A 25,000-nucleotide genomic window follows, 5' to 3' on the forward strand; every position below is an offset into this window, starting at 1 on the left:
ATGTTTTACTACATTTAAGAAAGCAAGACTGCATTAATATTACCTACATTGTTACAAGGCAGCAAAGGTACCACAATGGAAGAAATAAGCAACCTCAAAACGATACTAAACATTTTAAGTGGTTAAACTGTCAGCTGCACATATGAGGGGATTTACATTTATAAAATTTTTTTAAATGTATATTGTTTTTTAAAAAAGTATACAAAAACGTAAGGATTAAACTTACAAAAACAAGCAATGACTACAATAAAGACCCAGTTAGATCTGCAGTTATGTTGAGGTTTTGGTTGGGGAGAGGAACTATGTGCGAGCTGATCTCTGACCTGCTGGATCATCTCTGGGTGCTGCTGCATGATGTGGAGGAAGCGATCGTCTGTTGCCATCGGAGTGGGACGCTTCTTTGTGGAGCGCGACAGCTGCTTGAACAGGTAGGTCACTATGTGGTCCAGACTGGAGCAGCAGCCTGTGCACACCATCGTATCTGAAACACACACACACGCACGCACATGTAACAACCACCGTGATGAGCACGCTCATGTGAATTCAAGCTCGCCGTCCGAGTGTTTTACCGAGTGCGGTGAGCCCTTCAGATATTGAAGACAGGATGTACATGACAACATGAGGCTCCAGACTGGCGATGAAGTTCATGTGGTCTTGTGTCAGCACTTCCAGCAGAGAGTAGAAGGACTGGCTGAGCTTCGGATAGTCCTGCAGGGACGGGAAGAGTCGGGTTAGTGTGTCAGAGATCCTGCAGGACAAAAAGACTGAGCGTTTCTCATTAAGTCTGTCTTAGAGGCGTGTGATTAAAACTGTCTGGACAACAGAGCTGGAACGAGTCAGCAACTTTTTTGATAATTCATTCCCTATATTTCCAGCTGCTCAGTTGCGAGGAGCTTCAAACTATCTCTGGGTTTTGGACAAAACGAGACATCTGAAGACTTCACTTTGGGCTTTGGAAAGTGTGACGGGGATTTTCGCCTCTGCTTTATGACATTTTACAGACCAAACGATTAAAGGTGGGGTGTGTGATTCTGTAGAAATCCAGGACAAATACGATGATACAGAGCAAACAGCGACACAAGTAATGTAGCTAACATTAGTGATGTTGTTGGTTAGCATACTGTGGCTACAGCTGCTGCTGCTGCTAAGCTAACATGAAGCTAACATGCAGAGAGGACAAGACTGTCCCAGAGCAGCACAGCAGCTCCAGACAGTGAATGTCCGTGGGCAGGTCATTTAACGTTACTGACACACACATCATGGCTGGATGTGTGTGTCATGTATTTGTTTCCTCTTTAACGAGGGCTGTGTACAAACACCGGATTGTTTTTCAGCGCTCACAGAACGGTCAGCTAGCAGACCGTGAGGAGATGTTTGCGGACAAAAAGACGTGTTTTGGGTTAGAGTCGCTGACCCCAGCTTAAATCAATGAATCAAGTACATAACTTGTCAGATTAATCAGCAACAGAAATCATTAGTTGCAGCCCTAGTGCTTAATAACAGAAGTCTCCGACGCCTTAATTAACAGAAAGACCCCCTTAAAACATTTCAAAACTTGTGTCCAGACCAACCAGCTCAGGTTATTATCTGAAAAGCCTCATAAATGGCTCTAGATACAAGACTTTATTAACTATCTAGTTATAAAAGATAAAATACTGAATTGAATTTGCAAGTCAAAACATGGTCCAACCTGCTTTTATCAGTGCCCCTTTAAAAAATTTGATTTTCTCATTTCTTTATGGTCTTTATCTGGCTGTCATGCGCAGAATCCTGCAGCAGCTCTGAGCCTGTGCTTAATAAAGATTAGATCTTATATTAAAGAGTCAGAAGTGATGTAGGTATAATTGTAATAAAGTCAGAGTCAGAATAAAAACAGATGAACGTACTAGTAGGTCACTGTGAGGGATGGAGAGCAGTAGTTTGATGAAGGTCTGTAAGGCGTTATCCAGAGCGTCGTCGCCGTACAGACGGAAGACCCCGAAGTTGACGTAGTTTCCGCTGAGCACCGCCTTCAGCATGGCGAAGCACACGCTGACCCCCTTCAGCTTCACCCCGTACACCTGGTCCTTCGGGACCTCGCCCAGCGTCAGGATACGATTTCCTACACGAAGGAAGACAGAACAGTTTGTGTGACGACGAGCTGGATACGATCGGTGACATCTTCAAATATAATAATACAAAACAAATAAGGCCAAAAGATATTCAAATTCTAAAGATACTAAACAGAGAAAAGCAGAAAACCCTCACAGTTGAGTTGCTGCAGAGAATTAATCAGTTGACTAATCCATTAATTGACAAATCATTTCAGCTCTAGAACAGTTACATATAAATATCCACAACAGAATACAAGATCGTTTCAGGCGTCTGTGTATCATGAAACTATTCAACAGTTTTATGATCCTGTCATACACGCTGTAGAAACATGATGTAAAGAAATGATCTTTGATGGCACTGCATCAACTAAAACAAGTTTGTTTCCAGCCCGACATGGATGTGTTAAGTTTATCCAGTCAGTTTTAGTACGTTTCATAAGCTGATGAGACTCTGATACGGCGTCTGGTCAAGTTACCGTAGGTTGTGATCATCTTGCTGGTTTCTCTGAACAGCAGGATCCCGTTGGGCGACGACACATCAAACTGTAGCCTCTGTGATCTACAGAAGAACCAAAACACACAGGTTAGTTATGAAAAATGAATTATCCGTCTCAGGAAAGTGGTGACTGAAGATGATGTGATCTTTTCATCACATGGGAATATTTATCTAACATGTAAAGAATCTGCTTTCACACCAAACCCGGTCGGTTAAAACGAGCTGGTGCTCAGTTTAGATAGGTTTGTTTATACTGGTGTGAAAGCTGTTGATTAACCTCAGGTGTGGAAGAAAACAACTGGACCAGGACCACCTGATAAGGAGGATCTCAGTCTGGTTCCAAAGGGACTCGTTTGTGGTATGAAACCAAAACAGGCCAACAACAGGATTCTGTGTGATTTTAGCACGATTTCAAAACTTTAACTTTTCAATCTACCTACTGAACTATCTCTACCTACCTATCAGTCTAACTGTCCATCTACCTGCCCTGATGAATCACACAGTGACGTGCTGGTTTCTATCCTCAGGTCAGTAAACAGTGCGAGACATATTGATCCCGAAGCAGTAACCAATGCAGTGATTCTGTCCTGCTCTCTGCCACTTTATCATTATCCATAACATGCGTTGATTTACAGTCCAATGATATTTTTAAATCGGACGATTTAGAGCTTAATAGGTTGTGACAGGTGCCGATCACACAGAGAGAGAGAGAGGCAGGTGGAGGTGTGTGTGTGTCAGAAGGGAAAAGCAAGGTGAGCAGATTAAAGCAGTTTGTGAGGAAACAGTTGGAGTCACAGGGGGGCAAACTATTATTCTCTGGGAGTGTTACGTCACATGACTTATGTAACGTACTTAATACTGCAGTTTGTTTTCAGTTGATTTCATTTGTACAGAAGCTCTGTTCATCAGCCTGGAGCACTTTTAGTGAGTGAGAGAAGGTCCTGTGACCTGCTGCAGTCTGGGAGAAAATGTAAATGTTTTTTTAAAAGTTATTTAACTAAGCTTATTATTTAATAAGGTTTTTTTCTTCCCCAGGATGAATAGTTCATTGTTATGCTGAGGGGGATCTTAATAAAGAAAGAAAGATACATAGATTACAAAGATTTTTCTTTATGCTGTTTTATAGTAGAATAGAAAATTGGATCGCAGGTCAGACCTTTAAAAATAAAAAAGCATCTTGGTGCATCTCATCTGATAATCAGATATTTCTCTGCGAGCTCTTTGTGGCACCAGAGAACATAAATAAACACTTCAGAAGCATTGCAGTGCAGACTGAACAGCTAAGGTTCCTGATGAAGCCGTTATTCCTCTTTTATTTTAGTGTCCACAGCCTGAAGTCGGCCTCTGCAGAGACAGCAGCTGTTACTGAGCCTGTTTACCTGTTGTGGACGAGCTCGGCCATAAGTTTAAGGACAGGCGTGGTGCATGCTGGGTCATGGTACCAAAGCTCTATGGCTCGCTGCAGTATGGGCATGTAGGCTGGATATCTGCAGCTCTGGGTTAAAGACAGTTCTTACAGAGGCTGTGATGAATTAAAAAGTTTTGTGGCTTCATGTTAGCAGCTCTGAGATCAGTAACGGTCAGCTGTAAGGATACATCCAGTCAAAGAGCATCATGAAGCTCGTCTTGGCGTTGAAGGCGAACGCGATGCCTCGCAGGTCTCGGACCAAACCCACCAAAGTCCTCTGCAGGAAGAAGAAGAAAATCGTCAGAATGAAACATGTTGCTGAAATTAAAACACGCTGAGTCACTTCAGGTAGACTTTCATCGGCAGTGGTGGCTGTTTAACAATGAAGACAACAAGTCCCATAGGGCTGACCCCGAATAGTCCAAGATTTGATGCTTCCATGGGTGGAGTCTGATTCCACTGTCAATCTCACAGTCGAAGCTTCGCAGTGAAACGAGGATCATGCCATTTTGGCAATATGGGGGTGCTCAACGTGTGATTTTACATAGAACTACCAGTTTTCTCCCAATAAGTTAATGTTTAATGCTGTAGCCTAGTAGCAGAGAGACGGAGCCCCAGCCTCACCTCACGTGTCCGCACAGATCATTTATCACCACTGATGAACCACACAAAGAATATTACATCGTTTTTAAATAGTTCGTGCATGCAGCTGTCGGCCGTCCGGCAAAACTCTGCACAAGGCCGGTGAATAGCAAGCGATCAGAGAGAAAGGGATCAACAATAAGCCTCAGTTTAGCTGGAAATGTACACTGAAAGTTTCACTGAGTATTAAATAGAGACTGCAGCTCTGCTGCTTCTCAAAATTAAAGCGGAGCTACCGTTGTCAGTCCACCCCCTGGTTTGTTGCGTGTGTGTGTGTGTGTGTGTGTGTGTGTTATCACCTTGGCCTCCTGCTCGTTGAAGGTGTTTGTACTCAACATCTGAGCCACAGTTTCAAACGCAGCCGTCAAAGGCAGCATGAACTGCTCAAACTGGTCCTCGTCCTCGCCTGGACACAAACAGACAGGACGCTCAGTTAAAACGCGTCTTTTTGATTTTCTAAAGCTAACAACTGTCACAGCACAGCACAGAACAAAACAACCAAGCAGAAACCAGATCGTATCAGGGTGCAGACTTCTGTACATGAAAGGTTTATGTTAGCAGCACAAAGCAACATGAGTATTTTGTTTGTGCACTGTGGCTCCACGGGAGCTAATCTGAAGGACAACCCATGAATTCATTCATTCGCCGAGACGTCAACATGAACTGACTGATCACCACTCTGAGCATCAAACACAGCAGCTGCTCTGACATTTAGTTAAAAAGTTGAGTTGTGTCAGTTCGTCTGCACGCTGTAGAAATAACGGTGCTTACCTAGATCGACCATTAGCAGGCGTCCGAGTGCCGTGTAGAAGGTGGTCCGACATCTCATGTCGCTCAGATTGGACTGGTTGTTCACTCCCAGGAAGGAGAAGTGCTCGCTCTGACGGACAGACGGGATGTTAACAACAACACGTACCTGCGTGTGTTCGCTGTAACGTAAAGTGCAAGGACTGTACTCACTGTGTGGTTATTCAACATGAACTGGACGGCACTGAGCTTCACCAGCTTCCTCACACTGCTGTATGTGCACAAACAGGAAGTCAAGGAGAAAACAGAGATCCAAGAAAGTGCTTTCAAGTCCTAGCGCGTCATTACATTTACTCTCAGACCTGCAAACTCAAGCAGGATGAAAAAGTTAAAAGCTTCAAAACCGAGTCCCTGCAGGGAAGCCGGGGATCACTTTTCACTTTTTTGGTAAAAGCTCCTGTGGATATCTTGGACGCATTCATTTTGTGTTTGTACTTTTACTTAAGAACCACTTGAACCAATGTGGGACTTTAGAGTATTTCTACACTGTGGTATTACTGCTTTTACTTAAGATATACTTTAAGATTAAGATCTGAGTACTTCTTCTATCTCTGTAATCTGGTACACGGTACAGGTACACGTAGACACGCACACACACATCAAGGATATCCTAAAGAGAGGTCGTTCAGTAGTTGGAGTGTCTTGGAGGTGATTGGTTCACACTGGCCCCAGTACTTCAAGTTTGTGATGCTGAAAGAGAGAAAAGATTATTTATAATTAACGTGTGTCTCGAGAAGAGACTTCCTGGTTAAACAGGAGGTTAAAAATGAGACTGACACGCTTCATTAGTGACGTAATTTTTTATATATAGCTATATAAGTGCAGACACAAAAACCTGTCTGTGGTTTCAAATATATAACTAACCTGCGGTGCACAGATACATGTGATCATTTTTATTTTTGTTACTCACATTTTCCCTATAAAGACACTGAGTACCATCGTCTCGTCATTCAACCCCAGAACCTCTGATAGTCGTCGATAAAGCTGCAATTAAACAAACACACACACACAAACAACTCTATTAATATGAACACTCACAACGATCAAAATACACACAGAAACAGGAACTACGGTCTGACATAACTTTTGTTCTTACAGGCATCAGTTTGGCAAGTTTCTTTTAAACGTAACTTGATTATTTTAATACAATGGAAATGTTTGGCACAACATATTTCTAAAAGCACTTCAAAGCCTCTATTTTCACCACTGTATTGAAGCTAGATTGTGAAAATTATTTGATAGAGTCGGTAAAAGTTAAGTTAAATCACAGCTTTAAGACTACAGATCAGCTGGATTAAGAACTGATGGACAGAATCCGGATTTGCTGGACAAATCACAGGCGGTAACATTAGCACACAACTATCAGGTCTTTGTAGCTCAGTGTCCGGCTCAACAAGGCAGAGACAAAGAAGCATGACGAGATCTGTAGAAAATAACGAGCAGATGCCTCACTAAGTGCCAGACAGAAGTCTTAGCTGACAGGAAACGGGGCCAGTCACACATGAAGCTGACAACACGATGTCATACATCCTACAGCTGCTCTAATGACGGTTGCTGGAGGACGTTTTTTTCCAATGATAAAAGGGAAATTAACAAGCTGCAATCTAGAGCTTCACATGACCAGAAACTTTAAGAACCTGTACAGCTTTGGTTCTAGGTTCTGCTTTGTGCTCCCACTACATTTTTGACTTACGCGCTGCTTGTTTGGGAGTCAAGAGAAGCTGGGTGCTAATGAGCTAATGAGCATGTTTTCAGGTTTTTGGAGATTCCTGGTCATGTGATGCACATGCAAACATCATATCCTGTGTTAAGAAACCCGAATAAGCCATTAAGTTTTGAGAATAAACTAATATTTTAGCTGGACAGATACCAGGATATTGTGGCACCTTTAAACACTAGATCCAAGTTATTGTGATTGATTCATCCATCCATCTATTGCCAACCGCTTATACTGTGTAAAGGGTCGCTGGGGAGCTGGAGCCAATCCGAGCTGACATCGGGCGAAAGGCGGAGTACACCCTGTACAGATTGCCAGTATTGGGATAGAGTTGTTTTAACTGACTGGTAATAAATGGATTATGATAACCCTGTCACCCTGTCAAAATGACGGCCAACGAGAAAGTCTAATGCAGCCTCTACCTGCAGCTTGGGTTTAATATCTACTCTTAAACCGTAACAAACATTTTGTCCCCAGAAGTGGGTGGAGAACAGTGGAAACAAAAGCAGAACCTCAGACCATGGATACACAAGTTAGGGATCATTAGGTCCCCAATAAACACTGATCCAGTTTACTGTGGCTCCAGCAGCTTGATCTACAGTAGTGACTGTGAGGTTATTGGGATATCTGCAGATTTGATGCTACTTCTACTAAACAACACTGTGGTGAAACTTTGAAGGTAGACGGAGCTAATACCAAACCATAAGGGCACATGTGGAAACAAACTATGGTTTCTACTTTCAGCCACTTATCTGGGATCTGGGTTCACAATTTGCAGTTTCTGCCCCGAACAAAGAAAACACACTCCGTCAGTCAGCATGAACCGCTGTACTATACACACCACGTCTAACTACACAATAGTAAAACACGAGTAGCAGCAGACCGAGACTGTGTGGCTCTATAGAAATTGCTGCAGTCAGCACTAGCAGACACCACTCAGGACAAAAGACCTGCTCATTCCCACCAACTTGGCCCCCATTAACAGCAGACAGTGGAGGGTTACTGAGGACGGGAGGGGGGCCAGCAGTGTGTGAAGCCATGTCAGGGTTAATTTAACACAGCGGGTCATGTGCTTAACTGATAACTACAGCATCCAGTACAACTGCAGCATCATTAAAAGCAGTGCTTACCTTTGATGATTTCTGCACCTGATCGCCGATGTAGATCTTTCTGAACTGTTCAAAGAAGCTGAGCATAGCCAGCTCCAGTCTCTCGTTGCCGGCCTGAGCTAGACGAGAGTCAGTCAGATTCATCAGCTGGAGCACCCTGAGACGAAGAAACAGAACGTGATTTTAAGACCTCTGCAGTCAGTTCTTTAATTACAGCAAACCACTGCACATAGATCCATTGTTAAGTCAATAAACCAATTTCCATATTGAGTGTTACCTCTAGTGCGGCGTATTTGTTATTTACAATCTGTTTTATAAGTTACAGTCAGATTTCAGGAAAAATAATTAAATGGACTTGAGGCCCATTTATCTAGAATGTGCTTCTGCTGAAAATATACTTTTCTATGCTGATGACTCAGCCATTTGAATACAACTAATTAGATCAAGATAATAAGTCTCCAAAATATGAAGTGTACAATTCAATTCAGTCTTGATCCTAGCCCTTCATGTGGCTAGAACTTATAAACATATGAAATGTATTTAGTTTGGATAAAAATCTACATTAAATAAGCCCAGGGCCACTAACAGTCCAAAACCCAAAAATAATCAGTTTACTTTCAAATCCCTACAGGTGAGAACCTAAACCGTGGGAATTTTGAGTAATTTGATAACAATGAATCATTATCAAAAATAGATGAAGGTTAATTTTCTATCTCCGCAGCATTTTACGTAGCAAAGGAGACCTAAAATAAAGCATAAAAACCCTTTCAGAACCAATTAAATTGTATTTTAAGGGTTTTAAACTTGTATTCTTACCGACAGACTAACTCTCCATCCATGGCGTCCTGCTCATCTGTACTTGCAAACGACACCCGTCCTCCGATCACAGCCCCGATTATATAAACCAGCCATGTCAACCGACCTGCAGAGGTAACACAACGTTTACGACATGTGCATCCTGAAAACAAGATGTCAAGTTTCAAATAATTTACTAATCAAGTAGCCACATCGTGATTTATACTAAGAGTATACAGTTATGGAGATTATTATATCAGCATGATTTATAAAGACTACTAAAGACATGCTACAAAGATAAAATACATTGCTTATCATTACTGTAGCCACTGCTCAGAGCATATGGTTTTATATCAAACAATAAGAATTAGAAACATTTTCAACAAGTACAATCCAACTTCCAATTTAAAGCTTGAGCTTCAATCCCCATTTGTGTGCAGCTCGTACCCTCCTGCACAGTGATGTCTGCGGCGCTCGAGTTGGTGGACTGTAGTAGCTCCTGGTAGGTCTGAGCTGCCTGGTCGAACAGCTGGACCAGCAGAGCACACGTCTTCTCATACTCGCACCTCCCGATGGTGGATAACTGGTCTAACTGCTGCTGAACCAGGCCAGCGTCATCCAGAGGGTCTTCTAACCCATCTCTGTGGAGTCAAAACATGCGGGAACACAGTTTATTCAGTCTGGGACCTAAAAGTCTTTGTTCTTGAAGTCTTAACAAACATTTACTTACTCATAACATATTTGCAAAGAAGACTTTTGGAAACGTTGAGGAGGAAGTGCTCTCTGAAGAGTTTTCAAGAGCTTCTTGAAGTTAGAGATGCTCTGACGGCATGTTGTAGCTCGTTCCGCCATCGTGGTGTCAAAGATGAGAACATGAACTAAGCTTGCTTTATATGTAGGGATGGCAGAGCCAGGCGGCGTTCGTTAGAGGAGCGCAGCGGTCAAGAAGGAACATAAACTTGTATTATGGAGTTTAGGTAGATGGGTGCAGACCCAGTAGTCACTGTGTATGCAGCCTTAGTGACTTGAATTTGATTCGGGAGGCCACGAGGAGCCAGTGGAGGTTGTCAAGTAAAGGAGTGGACATGATTGAATTGATTGAAAACCAGATGCCCCGCTGCGTTCTGAACCATTTGTAAGGGTTTCATTGCTCAAGCTGGAAGACCTGCTAGGAGGTCATTGCAATAGTCGAGGCGAGAGATAACCATGGCCTGTACCAGAAGCTGGGTGGCTTATTGAGTGAGGTAGGGTCTGATTTTTCTGATGATGTATAGAGCAAAGCGGCACGACCGAGAGACAGCAGCAACATCACTGGTCATCAATCACGACACCCAAGTTTCTGACCACCCTGGTAGGAGTGATGGTCGAGGAGCCAATTTTTAATTTGATGTTACGGTGGATCGATTGCTTGGCTGGAATGACTTTGGAATGAGTTCAGTCTTACAGAGGTTTAGTTGAAGGTGGCCAGCCTTCATCAATGCGGATATGTCTGAGAGACAGTCCGTGATCCGTGCCGAGACGGTGGGGTCGTCCAGTGTTTGAATCTACTGATAATTTAACATCCATGATTCCAGTTTAAAAGGAATGGTTTGACATTGTTGCCATGGTTTTCTATCTTATCTATCTTAATTATCACAAATATATTTTATACTCTGGCGAGCCTAAGGTGGTTAATATTAAAACCAAAAGCAGGATTAGCTAAACAAAGTGACGTCCAAAATCTGCAACAACGTCCCAGTCAACCAAAAACTGCACTGACAGAGAAAAGTCTCTTCAGCCCAATGCAACGCAGATCCAAGGGGTCTAATTCTTACACTGGTTCGACGATATAAAGCTGATGGGTTTACAGAGCAAACAGAAACTCCAGCAGATCTTACCTGAGGATGACGTGGACCGACTCGAGCCGTGATGTGATGTAGGCCTTGGTGACCTCGGGAGTGTAGGTCTCCAGCAGATGAGGCTCGGTGGCTTTGACGTAGGGGACCGATGCTGCCAGACGCTGCCACAGACTCAGCAGGTAGTGAACACTGTTGGGGGCAAACTCCCAGTGCTGACACACAGAAAGCAGAGCAACAGGTGAGAACCGACTTCTACCTGAGCTTTATTTTCACTTCAGCCCTAAAACCTTTTCATGACTACCCAGAACTGCTAATGTTGGCTTTACTTCCTCTTTCTTTCAGGTCTCACAGACCTGACAAATAATAATCACAGCTTACGCCTTAATTTTATACCTTTTATATAATATTCTATATTAATTCTGACCTTATTAAAACCCAATATGGTGACCCTTTTTAAGGATTTAATCCATTCCGACTCAACATAATCAGTATTCATCATTATTACTACTATTTATTCATTACACTTCTGTCACATACTGGAAAATACTGAACATATTTCCACACTATTTATATTTTTTGATTTACATTTATTATTTATATATCTTTAATGCTTTGATTAGCAAAGTGAGTACCTGTAACAACAGTTTTCTATCAGGTATCAATACAGTGTTTCTGCTTCTTCAGTTTGATACAAACTGGACTCGATCATTTGATGGAGGTGACAGAAATAAATGATCATAAAGCATTGTTAATAAGGGTTTGTGTGTCATTTGGGATCTGCATTAACAAATATATATCCCTTCATGTACAGTATGTTAAATTAAAGAGGACTTCTTTTTGGAGGTTTGACTCACTGTTAGATCTCTTATGAACAAAAACCAGACGTATTTGTGATTTGGGACGTGTTATGCTGCATAAAATGTCCTGTAAACATCAATCACAGATAGCAGATGAAAAAACATTGTATTTAACTATGTTTACAGCTGCAGACCCCAAAGAGAAGTAATGTGGCATTTTTTGCAGTGGACTTTTGCAGTCTGCTTTATTTTTTTCTTGACAGTGCCTCCAAATCTTTATTCCTTGCTGTCTTACAGAAGCATCTATTCAGCCTTCAGGAAATCTCAGTGCTAGTTGGAGACCGTAGAAATAAAGAGCTAAGACTCGCCTGCAGACTGGTGACGGTGAAGTTGGCTATGAGGCGAATGACTTCAGGGTAGTTTTCTACTTTGACCAGTTCCCCCAGTTGGTAGTTGCTCTTCAGCCTCGCCAGCAGCCGGCAGAACTCGTGGTAGTTATTAGGATCTGGCAAACACTAAACCACAAACAGTTTTCACCGTCAAACAGCCGGCTGGAAACAGGAACAGTGAAGGAAAAAGAATCTCTGTGTGAAGCAGAAACTAACCTGTGGGTTTGCTAGTATCCTTTTGACTCCGTCCACCAGGTGTGAAAGAAACTTTGCTCGTTCTGCATTGTTGAAGAGAGACCTCCTGACAGAGGCGATCTGAACTAGACACGACAACACCTGCAAACAAACACAGTGACTCAGTCTGAAGGAGGAGGCTGCACGAGTTCCTCTGGTCCTGTTAGCGTGATTTAAACTACATCTCACTTACCAGCGGGGAAAGGGACGGAGGGATGGAATGATATAAATTGAAAAAGAGCTGCAGGGTGGAGGAATCAAGAAACGCTGCAAGACAGAAACACAACAGAATAAGAAGTCAGTTTTAGAGTGACAATGCTACACAAGACTAAAACTAAAGATTATTTTCATTGACAATTAATCTGGAGGTCATTTTCTTGATTTATTGATCTTTAAATGTCTTGTTTTGTCAAACCAACAGTTCAGAAACTAAACATTTTCGGTTTACTGTGATATAAAACAGAGAAAAGCAGAAAATCCTCACACTGGAGAAGCTAGATGAAGAGAATTAGACACTTCTGCTTAATAAACAACTTAAATCAATTAATCGTTTTAACTGTAGTTGATATTGAAGTTTTTATCAAAAGTAATCTACTGCAGGATCACAGGGTGTTCAACATGATGCTTTCAGCGCCCATTGAAATAACACAATTATTATTAACATTATAATAACATCAACATTACTGCAACCAAACTACTAAGAATCATCAGCATTTCTTTGAGCTTTATTAACAAGCCGGTTACTTTGACAAGCAGCAAACCTGAGCCGTCATGTTACCTTAGCTGCAGAATAACTGCACATTTACGTGGTTTTTAATACGGTGATTCCAGTGTTTACTACTCATGTCACATACCTCCAACTCTCTCTAGTGCTTCAACCATTTCAAATACCTTCATCTCTGACAGTCTGATAATCCAACTTCCTGCAGGGCTTGAACCAAACTGTCACATGCTTTCATCTCTTAACACTTCGACTGATCTCAGCTGCTCTCAGCTCTTCACACTCCAACTGTACTTCACTTAGAATTTGAGGTACTTGTACCACTTTCATGCCACTTTCTACTTCTACTCCACTACACCTCAGAGGGAAATACTGTCCTACTAATTATAATGCAATTACTTTAAGAAAAATGTAACTACATCCTATAAAATTTGAGCTTAAATGATTAGCTGTCGTTTCTTATGCAAAAATACACGACATGTTTTTAAAATGTAATGTAATATAAAATGGAAACGAATAAATCTTGTGGCAGCCTTGCCAGTCCTTAGATCACCCGCTCTACCACTAGACCGGGCTGAAACTGAATTCAGGGCTTACACTATTATACTTTAGACATGGGATTAAAGGGTATGATATAATAACTCTTCAGCGCCTGTTCACAGCCTGAGTAAGCTGCCTGCACGCCGCAGCTACCTGATCTCCATGACGTGGGGATCTGTACGGTGCAGAGGTCGTCCGACGACTCGTCTGTGGAAGTTCCTATAAAGTCGTAGTTGAGGCAGTTGTAGCTGAGTTTGAGCAGCTGCATTAACAGACCGTGCTGAGACTCATCGTTCAGGTTCAGGTTCTTCCCCGAAGCCTGAAGAAACAAACAAAACAACACTCAGCTTCAGTCAGCCTGCACGTTCTTTACTTCTGTTTGCTGTCTGGTTGGGAACAAAGAGACGATTAAAGTATGTTCAGTACCGTGTTCTCTATAATAACCTAATTTTTTAAAAAGCTGATCGGTTGTATATTTTAATCCATCTGTGTCATACGTGTCATAAACTGACTTTATCCACCGACTGTAACAGCAGGTCAGGCTCTGCCAACAATTAAGCTCTTAAAACGTCTGCTGAGGGAATTATTTTAAACTGAAAGTGAAAGCAGCTCAGCGCAGAGAGGGGATTTTCTCAGGTGGCTCCAGCTGCTCTCTGCTGGATGATGAGACTTCTTTTAACAAATGTGATTAAGAATCTTTGATATCGCCTAACCTGACGCGCTTTACCGTTACTGGTATATTTGTTAAGAGCTGCTTACAATTTTTACTGTTTGTTTCTCTTTAAAAAGAGCAAATAATAAAAGGGAAGTTTTGACTGGGGTTATTTTTTTCTGTTTGAAGTTATTAAATTGTACAAAAATACCCCAAACATAAAGTCTGCCTAAATTTGATTATTTTCCCCCTAACTAATTGAGTCCTGTTAATTAAAAGCCGAGTTCACACTGCAGGCCTTCAAGCTCAATTCTGATTTATTACCCAGATCAGATATTTTTTGACTGGCTGTTCACATTCATTTTAAATGGGGCCCATATCAGACTGAACTGTGAACTGGCCACAGCGTGAGAGAGACCCACATGTGTAGAAGAAGAACAATACGACGCCACACGCGGCACGCTGTCGTATGGAAGTAAACAAGGAGGTCGCAGAGGTTACCGCCCCTTTTCATGAGAGAGTCCCGTGTTACATTTCCCTCTCATGGTTTCCCTCCGGGGTGAAAGATCCCAATCTAGGGTGTTACTCCGGATATATGACAAATGTTCACACCTTTGTGTCCTTTTCATTACAGTTTCTGGCGCGTAAATTTAATGCTAATGGTAATAATTCAGTGTTACTATGGACAGTGTTAAAAGATAATGATCTAATAATCTCATAAGTTTCATTCAGAGATGATTTTATTCTGATGTTGAAAGGAAGCAAACCGTAAAGTTCTTTGTTGCTAGTCTTTATTTAAAGACTCACATGCCAAAGAGTCTCAAGGAAGTCTCCTGTTTTAACACCTGCATTAGCAGAAGTTTGGCTTCCTCCCCCTCTTTTTGTTTCAATATTCTCAAGATAAAAAAACAAAAAAAAAACAAGAAGTACCTGTTTGAGGAGGTTGCAGGAAAGCGTGAAAATGTCGAAGAGGGAGGAATCTCTGAAAGACGATGCAATCTTCCTATGTTTGGTCAGGGGATGCGTCGTGTCAGCCTGAGGAGGAAACAGGCAGCGTTAAACATTTTCACCCCAACAACAACATTTTCACAGAGAGAAGAAGAAGAAAAATGGAGGTAAAAGAGAGGAGGACATCCCACCTGGTTGATCTCATTGGTCAGCTGGGACAGGATGGTGACCCCTATGATGCAGTGTTCAACGCTGTCCTGTAAACACAACAAACACAAGCTGAGCGACACACACACACACACACACTGCGGCTGCTGCAGGTTTTCTACCACATAATTAAAACACTGACCTGCAGAAAGCGCGTCACATCAGCGATGACGTTCCTGAAGACGTAGTCGTCCTTCTGACAGTCGAACCAGCCCAGTTTGGTGATCCTTGCGTACAGCTGGATCAAAGCCTGGGTCACAAATGCTGCTAACTTTGGCCGAGTGGCCAAATAATTCAGCACATAGTTCCCTGTACAAAAGAAAACAACTTCAGGAGAGAGGAGCGACACAGCCGAGAGACTCTCTCAATCTTGTTCTCTCTCTTTCAAATGCAGAGAAATTACATTTAAGTAGCTAAACGTTAATACCTGACCTTAGCGGTTTGACTTTCTGTGCTACTATTAACAGGGGTATTTTTGAAAACTGCACCACATCCTGTTTCAGATTTAAATCTCCAGGAACAATCAAATGACAGGTTTATAAACAGAGCGATGACGGTTGGCAAAGAAATGAAAATGTCTTTAGTTAAAACGTCTTTTTTCTTTATAGTATATAAATATATAAATGTGCAGTATAGTCGCAGTGTTTCCTATTTAAATAACACTGATCAAACAGGCCTCGTGTATCAGAGGAGGTTCTGACTGCAGGCTGTGAGCCCAACTGTGCTCTCCAAATGAAATCTATTTTCATTTTCCTCAAACTCACTTCTCATTACCTAAAAATCAGGAGTTATTTTATCTCTATATTGGTGGAGAGCAGAAAATTCCTGATAATCTTATTATGAAAGCAGCAACACTACATCAGTGGATGTTCATGGTTATTGATCACAACGTTCTCGCCTTCCGTTGCAGAATGAGAAATGTGTTGGCATTAAGACAGTAACAGACCCACAACTCTGTATTATGGATGTTTTATGTTTGTGATCATTTTTTCCACCACGCCTGCTCCGAACGCAGGTCGGCCTGAAAAACTGAGATGTACTCACGGATGTCAATGCGTTGTTCGAGGGGCAGAGGGTTGCTGGTTCGAGATACCAGTTTGGACAAACAGGTGGCCGCAAGCAGCTGAGAATAAGATGACTGCGATGAGAGAGGAAAAATACTGTGTTAGTGAAAATCATTATGTTTGGTATTTTGCAAATACATCCATCTAAATATTCTTGACAGCAGAAAGCGTAAGGAAACATCTGGAACAACTGCACCAAACTGAACTTTAATCACACAGTAAAAACAATTCAAACTGCTTCCGTCCTTTCAGGCTTCAGTCAGTCACTGCGAGGGCTGAACGATTTTTAAAAAATGTCTAACTGCGATTATTTTCACTGATACTGCAATGGCAAAATGATTCGCGATAGTAGGGGGTAGGACTGGGCAATAAAACAATAATAATTTTCCTCTAACAATATAATAAATGTTCAATACATCATCAATAAATGTTTGATTCAATTCATTTGAATCACGAACGAATTAGCACTTAATATTTCTATTAAGATATTTATTTTGTTGAGGAAAAGGGACTGAAAAAGAGATTTACTAAAGTTTTAGTTTTGAATGTTCTACGTCAGATGTGTGAAGTGATCCACTGTTTGGGAGCAAATATCTGCTATTCAAAGAAATAATGCTTTGACATTTATTAATTATCGATATCGAATGGTATGAAATGTTTTTATCGTGATAACATTTTTAGCCACATCGCCCAGCCCTACTAGGGGGAGTTAAAAGTTTTTATATAATTATTCTCATTTTCACTGAAGACACATTAAAATGGATCTGTACCAAACAAAGATGTTTGGCCAGGACGTCTCTGAAGCACAATATTTAATTTAAATTATTTTTACGCACATTTCGTTTTTTAAGAAATACTGCACCTCCTGCGATTTGAAAACTGCAGTAGGTTGTTTTACTGTTGTTACTCAGATTTCAATTAGTTATTCGGCCCTAGTTGCTGCTAACGTTAGCTCACAGCCATGCATCAGTTATAATAATCCAATAGTATCAGATACGCTCTGACAGAGGTCAGGAGTACTTTTACATTTGATTTATTTGTCTGATAATACTTTTCTACTTCTACATTTCTGTATACACCGTAATCGTATTGGTCTTGTTGGGCCCCAGATGGTGCAGGTGCAGCACTGAGACTACTCACACTGCCTCTCTCCAGCAGCAGCTGACATTTGCTGAGACAGTCGGGGCTGTTGGTGAACTCCACCAGAGCTTTCTCTGCCTGGTGTCGGACGGCGGTGTCGGTGGTCTCATACAGCTGCTTACACAGGATCTCCAGCTGGGCAAGGCCCTAGATAAACACAGAGCGTGGAAGACACGGGGCTTATCAGCGACCAACAGGCTCATGTGACAGACAAAACTTTCAGGAGCAAGAAGAACAGATCACAGACAAAATGCTCCAGCATCCCACAACAAACACAAACGAGTTAAGGGGCGTTTATCATGAATAAACCACGGCTTAATTTACAGCTGAATAACAATTAGCCCGATAATCTATTAAAACAATAATAAACCTAACTATTTTGATAGTCAATTACTTTTAAGTAAATTTTTAAGCAAAAAAAATGCACTAAATTCTCAGGTTCCAGTTTCAATAATGTGAGATTTTGCTGCTTTTCTTTGTCTTATATCACTATAAACTGAACTAAGGAAATTTGGGAAATTTGTTCAACTCTGATGAATCTGTTCTGCCTGTAAACTGTCAGAAAGGACTGAAAATCACCAGTCCAGAACACAAAAATATTTTGTTTACCATCATATAAGACAAAAAAAGTGTCAAATGTCCAGATTTGGGCAAGTGTTTGTGATTTTTTCAAACTGGATCTGAGACACGTTTGGACGTTTAAATGTGATCTCAATCGGATTTCAACAGATGCGGATTAGGGTTAGTCCGTCCACTAAAATCTGATTTCAAGGTGTCTTTTGTGTCACTCGCAACGCTTCACATGACACGACGACATCAAATCCAGAGCAGCTGAGCTGAATCCTGCGGAGTTTATTTGGTGCGACGCAGGAGTTCTGCAAAGACACTGGACATCGAGACTGGAGGGCGAGATGAAGGATCGCCAGATCTCATGCTTCAGTGTTTCTGGATACCAAATTTGACAGTAAAAAAACAAAACAATAAATCCCATGTCCACTCCTTTAATAGAAACATTTTAACAATTAACAGCTGTGAAAGTTGTGAGAGGACGTCCAGGTTTGATGTAAGTATATTCAGAAATGAGCAAGCTTGAAATTACAACCATGCAATGTGCATAATTAATTCATTAAGTGATTAACTTAAATGTTTAAGCGTGGCCACTGCCTCTACTGGCAGTAGTTTGACTTTTATGTTACAAAAACAGGTGCGTTGGACAGATATTCAGTTCTTTGTGCTGCAAACTGCATCGTTATCTTTGGTGATGTTGAGTTGATCCAAACTGTGAAACGTCTGCCTACATTAGCTCTCCAACATATTCCAGAACTGGGAGAAATCGAGGCTTTGACACGAAAACCGACGCATGTTAAATATTAAAATTCACCCATAAATTTCCGTACATGATGGCAGAGCTGCGGCTGCTGCTGCTCTCGTCACCATCTTCTACGCGAGGGATCCCTGCTCCCTAGAAAAATGAGTCACGTGGTACCAACTTGGTACGGAAGTATCGGTTCTCGGTACATCCCCAGTCTGAAAACACAAATCCCATCTGATCACTTGCGGATCAGTGCGGACAGCCCGTCTGAAAGATCTGATCTGAGAAACAGATCTGGTTTGCAGTCTGAACGAAGCCTACGGGCTCACTGGCTGATTAAACAGTCAGAGGAGCCGATTCTCCAGTCGCGGCTGTTTAAACCACCACAGAAGAAGAAGAGGACACAGCGAGGTGACGTCATTAAAAGAGCCGCAGTGTGATGAAGGTTACGGCCTACTGATCGCTCCGCACAGCTGATGCTTTCTTCACCTTCAGCCGCGGCGTTTATTCTGTTTATTCACAAACTTCTACACAACAGGAAACTCTTCTTATGCCGATTTGACTTTACTTTTTTTTCCTCCCAGTTCCTCGGTTTTAAATGCACAAACTGAAAATGTGCATAAAAACAGGTTGATGGAAACAAACGTCTCCAAATAAATCATGATGTAACTGTTACCGGAGCAGAGTGCGAGACTGTTTCCATCATTTCTAAAGTAAAAATAAACTCTCTCTGGCGCCAGCTTCTTAAAAACGCTGCTTTTCCTTGACTTTCATCACCATAAACTAAATGTTTTTGTGTTTTTAACTTTAAGTGGGACGAAAGGAGCGATAAGGACATTTCACTATAATCACACTTTGGCCTTCTCTCCAAATAAAATACACCAGATAAGATCATTACCTCGATCACAAACACGTACATTTGGAGGAGAAGACGTTTCCTCCCACACATTTATTGATAAAGTTCATTCGTGTGGCTGGCAGGAAAGGTGCTGAGTCACAGCGAGATGCCACTGATATATTCAAAATGTCAGGACGGCGAGAATAAGATTAGAGGTGGTGGAGGGGGAGGGAGGTCTGGATGTGGGGTGCATCTCTTTTGGCGTGTTTCACTGGGGTGCAGTGAGGGTTTCTGGGAGGTGGACAGGTGCAGCAGGTACGACTGAGTGTTACGTCACGTCTGCTCGCTGTGAAACTCTGTCGGCCTCAGATAAGAGCCGAGGACCGAACCCTGCCAGCACACGTGCCATCTGCTGCGCCAGATGAAGCCGGACTCAAAATACTTCACAGTGATAACGCCGCGTCAGACCGAGTTTAAAACGGCGGTGGGCCAACGGCAGGACAGGACGCTGAGGAGACACTTAAAGTCTTCACGGACCCGGACATTTACTTAACTTACTTACTCTGTTTTTGCAAGTGTGCAGGAATATATGAGCCACAATAAATGTCCCCAAATATCAACTATTAAACAAAACTATGCGTTTGTTTCATCTTGTGGTTTGGGGTGTTTAAAGATGACACTTTACTTCACCTACCTCCTATATTTAGCAATTAAAGGCAGTTAATAAACACTTAATAAACAGGTTATGACACACTACAGGTAGGGATGAAACAGTTACAGGTTTAATGATGGATGTTTTACAGAAAACATTTTAGTTATCATGATAACCGTTTTCGGTTATTGCGCTTTGAAAAACTTTGGGTCAATGACAACATGGCTGCAGAGATTTTTCATCCCGTCTGAAGTCTGGTCGTATTTTGTTTTAAATAAGACCACTGAAGGAAACTTGATGGAAGAAAATTCCCTTATAACGAACGCAGGGCGAGTTAACTTTTAGCTTTAGTTTGTCTCTCTGACTTGCTAACAGCTTGTACACTGAAGCTTTCAGTGTTGCTGCTCTGTAAAAACGCTACACGTTGTTCTGCTGCTGTCTGCAGACTGCATTCGCCCACTGCACATGATAACACAGTTTAGTCTCCAAACAACATATTTTGTTTGTTTAAAATAAACTGAATTAGATGTAAAAATGTCCAACAGGGGAGAAACTCTGCAAACTCCTGTACAAGCCTCCTCTATGTTTGTGTCAGCTGTTGGGATCATTGCAGTTACTATCGCTGTGTTCTTAACTATCATTTGTATTTATGTAATTGTGCACGGGGGCCTTGCATTTACAGATATAATAATTGTATGACAGCTTTTAATGATAATGCACATTTGATATGGTATGACAACAGTGATAATACTGATAACCGTGATAATTTTGGTCACTATGATTGTGATGTGAAATTTACATCTCTAGCTGTAAGCAGATATAAGCGTATTAATACCAGGGTATTTAGAAACCCTGACAGTATGACTTTAAATACTCTTTCTATTACGTCACAAAACACGGACATGGTGGATATTTTAAAAGCACATTTTAAACATTGTTTTAGTCTGTAGTGCGAAATTTAGGGACAGCAAATAAGAAAAATAAACACCCATCTGCTAACATGGAGGGGGGGGCGGGGTTTATCTTCCATCTTTATACACAACCTATGGTCCGGATCAAGGGAAAAGATCAGATATGGTTGTACTTTAGTTTACGCTGACTTTTTACAAGCGAACCAAGACGAGAAAACGTGAAGTAATGCAGACTGACAGGTAACTCACTGATTGACTCATCAGTACCAACGTGAGGAAATCTAAACCCAGTGACCGACAGAAGATTTTACAGCACTTTAGTATATTATATTTAATATATTATTTGGTGTCACAATAAGTTCACAAAGAATTAACTGATAATTAGTATTATTAGACTGCAAATGGACCGCATGTTATGACGAATGACTGGGAGATGGATGTATGAATTGTGTATCTTTTAAAATAATGCTAAAAATGACACCTGTTATCAGAAAATCCTGCAGCTGTGAACAGCGGACCGAGACCCAAAGTTCAAGCGGTCTCGGTTTGGTTGTTTGGTCCGCAGCAGGGTTCCACTGACAGCTTTAACATCGGTCCAAACAAACCGCACTACGATGACGATGTGATCTTAGCCGGGGTCTGTACCAATCAGATTCTACTTATCGAACAGCATGTTGCCTTAAGTCTGGAGAATATGAATACGAACATTTCCTCATGGGTAGGTGGCTCTCTGGTTTTCATGTGCTCTTACACACAGCTCTGGGTCTGTAAAGTGAGCACAAACAAAGCCGCTCGGAGCGAGCAGTGGGAGGGAGAACGTAAAACAGCAGTACATTCGAACATGCTGGACACTTTAGCTGCGAAGCTGACTGAGAAACAGCCACAGACGGAAAGGGTCTGAGGAATTGTGAAACAAGTTATATGACCAGGCGAGGGGAAGACCTGTGTTAACATCTGTGAGGGGTTTCAATGCTGGATAAATCTACGAGATTTGAAAGGAATGAAAAACCGATTCAGAGGTTGTTTCTGCTGGTCAGGTGAGTAACGTTAGCTCTGCTGTTCCACATAAACGACAGCTTCACTACTTACTCTCATCTGTCTGTTGTCACGTTCGTGATGATCCCAGCTGGTTAGCTTTGTTAGCTTAGCCGCAGCGGTCAGTGTGTGTGAACGGAGCCCCGGTGAATAGAGGGAAACGGGTCAGCACCTTGTTCAGCAGTTTGTGTGCGTACATGTCATTCGTTTGATGTTTGTTCACTAATTGTAACTATTGAAGTTCCCCTCGACAATCCTACCGATAAATAAACTAAACTCTGTGTCTTAGATTTAGGCTTCGAAAAGTATTTTGCTTCAATACATATTTAAATATTGACAGGCTTGTTCACACCTTCTCCAGTGCTGATAAAACATGACCTCTTATTGAGGCTAACGTGCTCTCAGACAGCAGACGCTGTGGATTCTGCTATATTTCAGCAGAGTAGGACTGGTTACCATGGCAATGTGCATTAATGATTTGCGGGGGGAGGAGCTTCCGAAGGAGCAGTGAGGGGAGGGCAATGTTTGTTTGGCAGCTGGACTCAAATATCAACAGACTCTCTGCAGAATCGCATAGTATCCCTTTAAATGGGAGCCGGTGTTAAACCTGTTGTGTCCACCTTGTTTTGACTGTGTAGGTTTTAAATTTAAGGCTGCAACTAACAATTTTTTATTATTGATTAATTTCACAGTTAAACAAGAGAACAGTGAAAAAATGTGATTTTCTCTTGAGTCTTTATCTCTTGATATGTCCGACTAACGGTCAACAACCCAAAGATTCAATGAATATCATTCTCCAACTAGGGTTCTGTACCGGGAACCGCTTCAGAGTCAGAACCGGTATCAAATTTCTGAGAACAGTGGATTTGTTAAGACAAACAAACAACAAAGCATTAAGAAGAGAGTCCTTCTGTTTCCAGTCCTGGACCGTGGCCGACCACGCTAACGCTCCAAAGTTTAGCTTAGCTTCACAAAAAAAAAACGACGAATGACGCAGCAAAATGCAGCAGCTGCAGTAAGGAGGTTTGGTGCGAGGGAGGAAGCAGCTCCAACATGACGAAGCGTTTACTTCAACACGGCGTGAATCTGAAGGAACGCACCGTGTTCAACGTGTCGCGCTCTCCCAGCTGCAGCAGCTAACGCTAACAGCAGCAACGTCTGAGCTGACGTTCAGCTTTTATACTGAAGGGAAACCAACGATGCTACAAACGATTCAATCTATATTTTTCTTAGAGACGAGTCCCCAGAGACGCCCCTCTAGGACAGAGACTCCTTTCACTTTAGCCATGAAGGGGAAGATGAGCGAGGAGGATGAAGGTCAGCGAGCGCTGACAAGATCTGTGGTGAAGGAACCAGAACTGAGATTCAATAAGCAGAATCGATGAAATTGAAATGATACCCTCACCTGTCTCCAACCACATCACCACTCACGTTAAATGTTACATAAATAAACCAAGACGTCCGCCGTGACTCTGAGACTAAACTACACCAATGAGGTGCATTCAAATTTTATATCCAAACCTTTTGGACAAAACATTTATTATTTATTTTATTTAATACACAATAACAATGCGCAATTTAATGCAGCACTTCTGAACAAAGAATTAGACATTTAATAACAACAAGCAGGCTTATTGCACATATGAGAGTAAAACTCAGAGGAGGTGGTGTTGTACTTGGGACTCCCTGCAGCTTCTGAACATCTGAATGTTTTTAAAGCCTTTAGCCTCTCAGAAAAACTACTCAGAGAATCTCTGGTATTTTTGCTTGAAAATTACAATGAATCGATTATTATAGTAGTCACTGATTCATCACTTTAGTTGTAGCTTACAGTGACAAACAGAATAGACTGAAGGTTTGTATCCTCGCTCACTAGATGCTCAAAAATGACAGCTAGAGCTGCAACAGTTAATCCATTAATGATTAGTTCATTCACAGAAAATTAATCTGTAACATTTTTGATAATTGATTAAACCTTTAAAGTCAAAGTCAAGTTTTCAGGCAAACTGCACTGATTACAGCTCCTCAAAATGTGACAGTTTGATGATTTTCTCTTTTTTATATCGTTGCAAACTGAACGTATGTGTTTGTGGCTGCTAGTTGGATTAAAATAAGACTTCTGATGATGCCAAGTTGGACTCTGGGAAGTTACTGGTGTGTGAAAAACTGCAATTAGAACAAAAAGCGATCCACTAACTAAAAATAAAAATGCTAAATAGAATAGTGTCATCCATCATTGTGTGATGCAAATTTAGATTCATAAACAAAACTGTAAAAAAGGTATTAAAAAAAAGAGGATGAACATTTTAAATGTATTCAAAATCATCTTTTATGATCAGATCACGATGCAACTTTAGAGCTGGTGTGACAAACGGATATGATAAAGCTTGTTTGGGTCGACATTTCCACTTTATTCTCAAAATGCAAAATAAATCTTCATCCTCAGTTTTTTCATTTAATATGACCCCTAAATACTCCGTCATAGCAACACACTGTAAATAAGCGGGTCAGTCAATGAAATCCCAGTAAAGGACAATTTTTAATGAAAGTTTTACGACTCTCTTTATAAATATGGGTCCAAACAGCTATCGTCATTATCAATTAATGTGCTGGTTACTTTCCTAAAATGATCAATAAACTGTCTTGCCAATAAAA

General features: G+C 41.4%; 1 protein-coding gene across 2 annotated transcripts; it reads right to left on the bottom strand.

Moving 5' to 3' along the window:
* Window positions 1-323: 323 nt before the first annotated feature.
* LOC119884120 (exportin-7) lies at window positions 324-17,744 on the bottom strand (the record flags this gene model as incomplete). Of its 2 annotated transcripts, none has more annotated exon segments than XM_038694598.1 (24): window positions 324-481; window positions 570-708; window positions 1,887-2,101; window positions 2,570-2,652; window positions 3,969-4,076; window positions 4,186-4,274; window positions 4,939-5,045; window positions 5,411-5,519; window positions 5,600-5,663; window positions 6,056-6,136; window positions 6,357-6,430; window positions 8,294-8,429; window positions 9,089-9,194; window positions 9,515-9,708; window positions 10,945-11,117; window positions 12,071-12,217; window positions 12,308-12,427; window positions 12,519-12,592; window positions 13,740-13,905; window positions 15,169-15,273; window positions 15,378-15,443; window positions 15,536-15,702; window positions 16,438-16,531; window positions 17,598-17,744. In XM_038694598.1, coding segments are annotated over 24 exon segments (2,922 nt in total), but the record flags the coding sequence as incomplete, so codon positions are not given.
* Window positions 17,745-25,000: the final 7,256 nt, after the last annotated feature.

Source organism: Micropterus salmoides, unplaced genomic scaffold, assembly GCF_014851395.1.
Source record: "Micropterus salmoides isolate LMB-PRFRI ecotype aquatic unplaced genomic scaffold, ASM1485139v1 Ms_hic_scaffold_3198, whole genome shotgun sequence".
In the NCBI taxonomy this organism is placed as follows: domain Eukaryota; kingdom Metazoa; phylum Chordata; class Actinopteri; order Centrarchiformes; family Centrarchidae; genus Micropterus; species Micropterus salmoides.